This window comes from Cricetulus griseus, chromosome 7 (genome assembly GCF_003668045.3).
Source record: "Cricetulus griseus strain 17A/GY chromosome 7, alternate assembly CriGri-PICRH-1.0, whole genome shotgun sequence".
NCBI classification, from domain to species: domain Eukaryota; kingdom Metazoa; phylum Chordata; class Mammalia; order Rodentia; family Cricetidae; genus Cricetulus; species Cricetulus griseus.
In genome coordinates, this window is record NC_048600.1 from 112,378,144 (window position 1) to 112,387,128 (window position 8,985).

The 8,985-nt window shown below is 49.6% G+C and overlaps 1 protein-coding gene across 3 annotated transcripts; it reads left to right on the plus strand.

Moving 5' to 3' along the window:
• Positions 1-245: 245 nt before the first annotated feature.
• Positions 246-4,295, plus strand: Krt14 (keratin 14). Of its 3 annotated transcripts, XM_035447758.1 has the most exons (9): positions 246-409; positions 497-776; positions 1,970-2,052; positions 2,555-2,711; positions 2,853-3,014; positions 3,098-3,223; positions 3,318-3,538; positions 3,629-3,693; positions 4,198-4,295. In XM_035447758.1, exons 1-9 carry the CDS (start codon positions 249-251, stop codon positions 4,293-4,295), a joined length of 1,353 nt encoding a protein of 450 aa, XP_035303649.1. In that variant the 5' UTR covers positions 246-248. The 3 variants fall into 3 exon arrangements, with proteins under 3 accessions (XP_035303649.1, XP_027283512.1, XP_035303648.1); XM_027427711.2 differs by having other exon boundaries at positions 249-776; XM_035447757.1 differs by lacking the exon at positions 2,853-3,014 and having other exon boundaries at positions 249-776; positions 3,119-3,223.
• The last annotated feature ends 4,690 nt before the right edge of the window (positions 4,296-8,985 follow it).

Genomic DNA, 8,985 nt, shown 5'->3' on the forward strand with positions numbered 1-8,985 from the left:
AAGCCCAAAACACTTCAAACAATGAGTTTCCAGTAAAATATGACAGACATGACGAGGCGGAGGAGAGGAGGGATCTGATGGGGAGTTGGCGCTGGCCTGTGAGTGATGAAAGCCAAGGGGAATGGAAAACGCCAGGCCCGCCCCCTACTCACCACTATAAAGCCCTATCATCCTTTTCTAACTCACCTGAGCAGCGCTCTCTCCTTTCTGCCGACTCACTTGCTCACGCTCTCACCTCTCTGGACAACATGACCACCTGCAGCCGCCAGTTCACCTCCTCCAGCTCCATGAAGGGCTCCTGTGGCATCGGTGGCGGTTCTAGCCGCATCTCCTCTGTCCTGACTGGAGGATCCTGCCGGGCTCCCAGCACCTATGGGGGCCTGTCAGTCAGCTCCTCTCGCTTCTCCTCTGGGGGAGCCTGTGGCATGGGGAGCAGCTATGGTGGGGGCTTCAGCAGCAGCAGTTTTGGTGGAGGATATGGTGGTGGCATTGGCGGTGGCATCGGTGGTGGCTTTGGTGGTGGCTTTGGTGGTGGTTTTGGTGGTGGCATTGGTGGTGGCTTTGGTGGTGGTGATGGACTCCTGGTGGGCAGTGAGAAGGTGACCATGCAGAACCTCAACGACCGCCTGGCCAGCTACCTGGACAAGGTGCGCGCCCTGGAGGAGGCCAACACTGACCTGGAGGTGAAGATCCGTGACTGGTACCAGAGGCAGCGGCCCGCTGAGATCAAAGACTACAGCTCCTACTTCAAGACCATCGAGGACCTGAAGAGCAAGGTGGGCCAACAGGGCAGCAGGACCTGCCATTCAAGTTCCCTCCAATGCTTCAGATAATCTTTAGACTTAGACAGGACAGCCTCCAGTCCCAGATCTCTCTCTCAATAGAGCTGGTCAGTGAGAAGATGTTGTCCCTTCCTGGCTTTTCCCCATGCTTTTCTGAGCTCCAGCTTTTAGCTCACATGAGACCAATGGTTCCAGCCCTTAACATTTTGCAGAGGAAGCAGTTGGAGCTTAGAGAGGTGCTGTGACTTGCTAAAGATCCCACAACAGAGGAGGGGCAGAGCTGAGGTTAGAGCGCCAGTGGCCCACCTTCTGCTATATGAGGCAGTTATCTCTCCTGCAGAAGGGAGGAGTGTGAGGCTCTAACGGGACCCACCAAGCTAGACACCCAAACCGCTCATTAGCTCGTTAGTCTGGACTGAGGCTGCCGACGCCCATGTGCTTTGGCACCAGATGGCCTTTCCCTAATGCCAGAGAAACATAGAAAACCCACAGCCACAACTAATCAAGACTCATGTATTTACCCCTGAACCAGAGAGATCCTGGAGGGGTTGTGCTTCCAGAACACTTCCTACCCCTCCTGTTATACCTGCTTGGCTCTAGTGTCTCACATAAATTATGAAAATTAGACAAGTCCCTGGCAGAAACTCCAGCCATGCTCAGGGATCCATCTGTCTTCTTTTCATTCTCCCATTTCCCCTTTTTACTAATCCCCTGGGCAAGTTGGGTTTTGTCCCTTGGGAAAGTCCCACTTGCGGTCCATGCCCCATGGGCTTAGAAAGGAATGTGTGTATGTGTGTGTGCTTGCGCAGAGGACTGATAGGACTGTCCTGTATGGAGGGGAGGGTTTGGAAGATGAAGGGTGTGTAGGAGCCTTACGGGGACTAAAGCATCAAGACTCATCTTAGGTTTTACATGTGAGTGATAGCAATAGAACCTGAATTCTAGGGCTTTTGAGTCTAGGGCCAGACCAATGCACAGCTAGCTCTTCTGTTGACCAGGAGTCAAAGTCCTGGGTTGAAAATGACCACGTGGGGTTGTCTCTCAGGCTGCTGTGGTGAACAGAGGCTCATGGGATGAGAAGGACAGGGCTCAAGCAAGAGCAAGAGAAAAAGGCCAGTGCAGCTTGCAGTGACATTTGGCTACAGATATCTGTTTAATGAATGACCTGTGGATTTTCCATTCTACAGATCCTTGCAGCCACTGTGGACAATGCCAATGTCCTCCTGCAGATCGACAATGCCCGGCTGGCCGCTGATGACTTCCGCACCAAGTGAGTTTCCAGTGGGGTGGCTCAGAGCTTCCAGTGTCTGCAGGGCGGGGCGTTTTGGAACAGGGCTTTCTACCAGAGTTGGATTGTGCCAGGAGAACCCCTTGGGGTGCTTGTAAAAATACAAGACTGTTGGGCTCCACCCTGGGAATTCAGTTATTTGTAACCTAGGTGATTTTGATCCACAGCCAGGTGTAAGAGCCATCACTTTAGGGAGGGGTGCTCCACAAGTCCCCCACCTGTCCTTATAATGCAGTAGGCTGTCATATTTGGAGGCCTTGAGTCTTATTGGCTGAAGCTCCAAGTGCCTCTTTCTGGTGAATGCCTAATGGTGATTTTTATTTCCTGTGACCCCAGGAATGTTCAGACCTAAACAATCAATAGGCACTGACTCTCCAAAATACCCCTGTGTGCCAACTCTGAGAATAATACACATAGGAAGAAAGCAAAGCTTTCAGTGTGGCTGGGATGGATAGCTCATTCCTTTTCTCTTGGATCATTCTAGGTATGAGACAGAACTGAACCTGCGCATGAGCGTGGAGGCCGATATCAATGGCCTACGCAGGGTGCTGGATGAGCTGACCCTGGCCAGAGCTGACCTGGAGATGCAGATTGAGACCCTCAAGGAAGAGCTGGCCTACCTGAAGAAGAACCATGAGGAGGTGAGAGCTAAATAGAAAGCCAGTTTAAAAGGGTAGATAGAGTGAAGCAACAGAATCCGTGTTCAGGCCAGGATCACCTCTTGCTAGAAACCCCCGTCAGAGCCAAGGCTTCCAACTGTGGGACCTTTTCTGCCTTTGCAGGAGATGGCTTCCATGAGAGGCCAGGTGGGTGGAGATGTCAACGTGGAGATGGATGCAGCCCCTGGTGTGGACCTGAGCCGCATCCTGAATGAGATGCGAGACCAGTATGAGAAGATGGCTGAGAAGAACCGCAAGGATGCCGAGGAATGGTTCTTCACCAAGGTGGGTGTCGTTTGGAGAGGGAGGGGCGCAGACCACAAGCCTTCCAGGGTTTTCTGGTGTGAATGGTGTTCTCTTTTTCACAGACTGAGGAGCTGAACCGCGAGGTGGCCACCAACAGTGAGCTGGTGCAGAGCGGCAAGAGCGAGATCTCTGAGCTCCGACGCACCATGCAGAACCTGGAGATCGAACTGCAGTCCCAGCTTAGCATGGTACGGATGGTGCTGCACACAGGGGTTGCCCTTGAACTAACTGAAGGGTCATGGCCAATCTCAGTGATCCGCCACCCATTTCTCTTCTTCACAGAAAGCATCCCTGGAGAATAACCTGGAGGAGACCAAAGGCCGCTACTGCATGCAGCTGTCCCAGATCCAGGAAATGATCAGCGGTGTGGAGGAGCAGCTGGCTCAGCTGCGCTGTGAGATGGAGCAGCAGAATCAGGAATACAAGATCCTGCTGGACGTGAAGACGCGCCTGGAGCAGGAGATCGCCACTTACCGTCGCCTGCTGGAGGGAGAGGATGCCCAGTGAGTGCCTGGTCCACCCTGTAGTCCATGCCCCTTCTCTTCACAAATGTCTCCCACATGTGTAATGTGCTGCCCTGTCTGTCTTTGCAGCCTCTCATCCACCCAGTTCTCCTCATCCTCTCAGTTCTCCTCTGGTTCTCAGTCTTCCAGAGACGGTAAGACCCTTTTCCCCATCGTGCCTGGGCTCCAGAATACCTTCAGATCTTCCAGCAGATCTAGAACCTAGATTAGGACCTTACTGTGGGTTAAGATAAGTGTCCTTATTCAGTATCCCCTATGAGTCTCTTCAGATAGAACCATTTCCTAACTCTCCTCAGGGCTAGGACTGGCGACCTTCACCTTGTTCCTTCAATGGGTGTCTGGGTAGATTCCACGGTGATGGAAATCAGCACCATGGACAGCAATACATCCATCTAAAACATTTGGGTTTTTAGTTGGACCTTCTAAAGCAATTGGGTTTAATTGGACAGCACCAGTTGAGTGCTCCAGTCTGAGGACACAGACTGTACATGACTACAGAGTGCCCTGGCAGCCGTGTGTGAGGTGGCAACCAGGACAGAGGGCAGCAGAGGACAGTTCACTCAGCTTCTTGGCTTCTCTCCACTTCAGAACACACCATCTGCCCACCTCCACTAACCCTTCTCTCTCACATTCCCCAGTGACCTCCACCAACCGCCAGATCCGCACCAAGGTCATGGATGTGCACGATGGCAAGGTGGTCTCCACCCACGAACAGGTCCTGCGCACCAAGAACTAAGGCTTCTGGGCACTGCTCAGGCTTAGGAGGCCCCTGTGTGGACACAGATACTGCTGAAAGAAGCCCTCTACTGTCTCACACTTCACCCTTTACTTGACCCTCATCCCTCCTGGCAATCAATAAAGCTTCTTTTTCTGAGTTGCACAATCACTGTCTCCCTGGTCCTTGTCAGGAGTGGGGGTGGGAGGAATGTGGGAAGCATTGCTTTGGAGCTCAGGCAAGCACCTGGCTTTGGCCTCTGGGACTGGGAGAAAGGGCCCGTGGGCAGGCTTGGCTCAGGTCCCAGGCTGGCTCTCACCACCTAAGAAGGTAGATATAGATGGCTGTGTGTACCAGGTCATGGGAGCTCTTAGGGCAGAGGTGCATGTCCTCATTCATTCATTTCTTCACACACTCACCAGATATGGAGTGCCTTTAGGTGCCAGGCAGTGCGCTAGGTGAAGGGTTTTTTAAAATAAAACCGTAAACTTACCATGATCATCATCGCCATCCTTGTGTGTGAGTGTCAATGTGCATGTGTCAGAGTGTGAATGTTGAGATTGGAGGCCAACTTTGGGGAGTTGGTTCTCTCCTTCCACGGTGGGTTCCGGGGATTGAACTCAGGTTGTCAGGCTTGCATAGTGCTTCTACCACTGAGCCATCTCACTGGCCTTCGGTTAAGGATGCTTAATGATTTTGTGGTCCTTTAAGATGACTCTGTAATGGGTTTACATATTTTCTTTGTATATCCTGTCTCCAAATAAGTAGACATCTTTAAGTGCAAAGTTATAGGGTTTACTAGTCCCCTAAAACTCTGAACCCAGGGTAAGAACTAATTCTCTGTTGGTGGTCTTAGCTCCCTGATCTGAGGCTGTTTAGAATTGAGCCTATTCTTAGTCAGTTTACAGAGGTGATTCTCAACCTTCCTAATGTTGCCACTCTTTAAGACCCCTCTCAACCATAGAATTATTTTCATAACTATAATTTTGCTGCCGTTATGAATTGTAAATATCTGATATGCAATCTCCGTGAAAGGGTCAGCCAATCCTCATAGGGGTTTTGACGCATAGGCTGAGAACCACTGACTTAGAGGACGTCAATGACCCTCTTCAAGCTTCAGTTTCCATATCTGTAAAATAGGAATGGTGATAGTCCTGTTTCCTGGTCTTGCGGATGTTGACTGGAAGCATGACCTATAAGAACATTGTCCAGTACCGTGCCTGGAGTATGTGGGCCTAAGGCACAGCTGTGTTAGCCATGCTGGGTTCCAATCATGACAAGGGCATTTCCAGAGGCTTCCAGAATAGGTCAACTGGTTTCTAATCTTGGCCCTGCTCTGGATTAGTGGCTTTGGAGATTCCAGCTCCCAGTTTCCTCATTGTACAATAAGAATGATGGATCATGTATCTTGTGGTTGATATACAAACCTACCTAGTAAGTACACCTTAAGATCCAGACCGACCTCTGAGCCTGACGGGTAATACATGTAACCTAGCACTAGGAAGGTGCCTCCAGGAGGAGGCTGTGAGTTTAAGGCTGGACAGGGCTCCATAGTGAGGAGCTTCCCCTTGGTGGATAAGTGTCTGACTAAGGAGCAGGAAGGGGAGGAGCATGCTCTGGGTGTGTGACACAGATGCCAAGGGTGGGGAGGGCTCACTGCTCCCGGCTAGGAAAAGAGTTGGCTATTGAATCCATTTCAATAGCTTGTTCACTTGGCTGGGTAGAGTTGAATGTGGCAGCAGGAAGAAAGACAGTTTGGACTAGGCGGCTAAATCCTTGGACCTGAGACTCCTATGCTTGAGTCCTGGGTTTCCATCTTCACCAGCCTTGGAGAACTGGGTCAGGATACCGAATCCACATTCCTCTTTCACAAGATGGAGGATAAATACCTTCACTACACAGTGCTGATGGATTAAATGATTTCATGGAGCCCAGCACTTCATGAGCTTAGCATGGTGTTTAGTGTTCTGTCTGTGGTAATTCAAGATGAGGCATTATTAGTAAAAGGAATGAAAGTGTTGCTGGTGTCCCTTGTCCCTACCTACAATGCCAGGAAAGTCACGACTGACCGATGACTTTGAAACCTTTGATAACTTTTGACCTGAGTCTTGGCATCCTGCAGGGCTGAGCTGGGTGAGCCTTATCTGAAGGTGTACATTCTGGAGCTAAAGGACTGGAACCTTACGGGGGAGGAAAGGTGAGAGAGCTGCTTTTGAGATGGGAAAAGGATGGCTCTCAGGCCCTTGAGCGGTGAGAACCATGTGGAAAGGGGCTTCATGAGACTTAAATGATGTTGAGCCCCAGATATCAGGATGCCCACCATAGGGGGGTGGTTCATACTTGAAGTGTCATCTGGGTTGGGCAGAGAGCAAAACACACCCACACTCACTAATGGAGATGGAAGCCCCAGAATGCTACGGATTGCTTGTGGATCTCTAGGATCACCCTACCCGTGATATTTGAATTTATCCTTCAAAGGAACCTGCTTTACAGGAATATGGACAGAGGAGTTCCGTAGGCTCTAGTGAGCTGGGTGAAACCCTCTGTCCTCGTTTGGATTGCCGCCATTACTGTTTGGAAGGAACACAGGAAAAAGGCAGACTTGCTTGAGGCCACTTGGCTATAAGCAAGCTCAGAATTGGGGAGTGGGGAAAGTTAAGCAGTGGGCTTGGATTCCAAGGGCCCCAGGAACAAAGGGCAGGCATCACCACCTGGACACCCTCCTCCCTGGTTTTCGCCATCACATTCAGTGGGAAGAGTAGAGCCAACAACTGATTCCTACTGATGACTAACGCTCTTATTCACAAGGCTAAAAGGCTACATCACCCACTGGAGACCTGGGCTCTGCCCCCACCAGTGAAGCAGACCAGAAAAGTGACTCGATAGCACCGCCTAGTGGAAGCAAGAGGGTTGCTTCTCAAGGTCCTGGGGCTAGCCCGAGGAGGGTTGAGGTGCCACACCCCTTTAATGTAATTTGGGAGGAGCTACTTTCTCCACTTACTCTAAAGACAGAATGGGGCTGTGCCAGGTGAATGGAGACCATCTCTCCAATCTCCTCTTCTAAGAGACACTACCCTGCTCCAAGTCATACTGTTTGAACCTGGCTACATCCAGCTTTCAGGTTCCTTGAGGGAGGGACTATGTGTCCTCAACAGCACCTACCTGTCACAGGCTCTTGATCTTAGGGGGACCTGGTAGACTGGAAGGATGACCTGATAATCAGGAAGATAATTGACACCCAAGTCATCCAGATGGTTCAAGAGGAAGGGCAGAAGCAAGCCCTTGTCACCGAGAGTCAGGATAACGTCTTAGAGGGTGTTGGGCTCTAACCCAACAGTTATTCAGTAGCTCATCTAAGCCTCACATGAAGTTGTAATCATTCTTTTCCTTCCAAAAATCCTTTTCTTGATAAAGCTTGCTGCTCTTTAGCCATGCTGGATGTCTGATTTGTGATCACTTTACTCTTTCCACAGCAGGGCATTCGGTCCCTCTCTCAGGGTGAGTCATCTATTCGACTTGCTTGGTCACTGTTGCTCACCCCTTGCTCAGGTGGCTCTCAGGTGACTGACTGCTCCTGATTCCTCCCTTAGACCACGCAGCAGGCTTTACTATGTATGTGCTTCCCATTTGGCCATCAATAACATTTACTTCTCTTTTGAGTTTTATATTTACTGGTGGAGTCTGCTTTTCCTACAGCTGCTCAGGGAGATAAGGCTTGCATATCACTGGTGTGTGTGTGTGTGTGTGTGTGTGTGTGTGTGTGTGTGTGTATGTGTGTGAGTGTGTGTATGTGTGTGTGAGAGTGTGTATATGTGTGTGTGTATGTGTGTGTGTGTGTGAGTGTGTGTATGTGTGTGTGTGTGTGTGTGAGTGTGTGTATATGTGTGTCTGTGTGTATGTGTGTCTGTATGTGTGTCTGTGTGTATGTGTGTGTCTATGTGTGTATGTGTGTGTGTATGTGTGTGTGTGTGTGTGTGTGAGTGTGTGTATATGTGTGTCTGTGTGTATGTGTGTCTGTATGTGTGTCTGTGTGTATGTGTGTGTGTGTATGTGTGTGTGTGAGTGTGTGTATGTGTGTATGTGTGTGTGAGTGTGTATATGTGTGTCTGTGTGTATGTGTGTCTGTGTGTATGTGTGTGAGTGTGTGTGTCTGTGTGTATGTGTGTGTGAGTGTGTGTATGTGTGTATGTGTGTGTGTATGTGTGTGTGTGAGTGTGTGTATATGTGTGTCTGTGTGTCTGTGTGTGTATATGTGTGTCTGTGTGTCTGTGTGTGTGTGAGTGTGTATGTGTGTGTGTGTATGTGTGTGTGTGAGTGTGTGTATGTGTGTGAGAGTGTGTGTATGTGTGTGTGTGTGAGTGTGTGTATGTGTGTGTGTGAGTGTGTGTATATGTGTGTCTGTGTGTATGTGTGTGTGAGTGTGTGTATGTGTGTATGTGTGTGTGTATGTGTGTGTGTATGTGTGTATGTGTGTGTGTGAGTGTGTGTATATGTGTGTCTGTGTGTCTGTGTGTGTATATGTGTGTCTGTGTGTATGTGTGTGTGTGTGAATGTGCACATGTGTGTGAGGATACACTTGCATGTGTATACATGTGTAGGCCAGAGATCAAGAGGTTGGGTTTCTTCCTCAATTGCTTCCCACTTACTTTTTATTCTGTATTATATTTATTTTTTAATGAATTTTTATTTAAATTAAAAAACATCTTATTTT

Excerpts from the sequence above, each read along its gene's own strand:
- Krt14 (XM_027427711.2), top strand. The coding sequence starts at position 249 with ATGACCACCTGCAGCCGCCAGTTCACCTCCTCCAGCTCCATGAAGGGC. Across the intron at positions 777-1,969 it reads TCGAGGACCTGAAGAGCAAG|ATCCTTGCAGCCACTGTGGA; the intron begins GTGGGCCAACAG and ends TCCATTCTACAG. Across the intron at positions 2,712-2,852 it reads TGAAGAAGAACCATGAGGAG|GAGATGGCTTCCATGAGAGG; the intron begins GTGAGAGCTAAA and ends CTGCCTTTGCAG.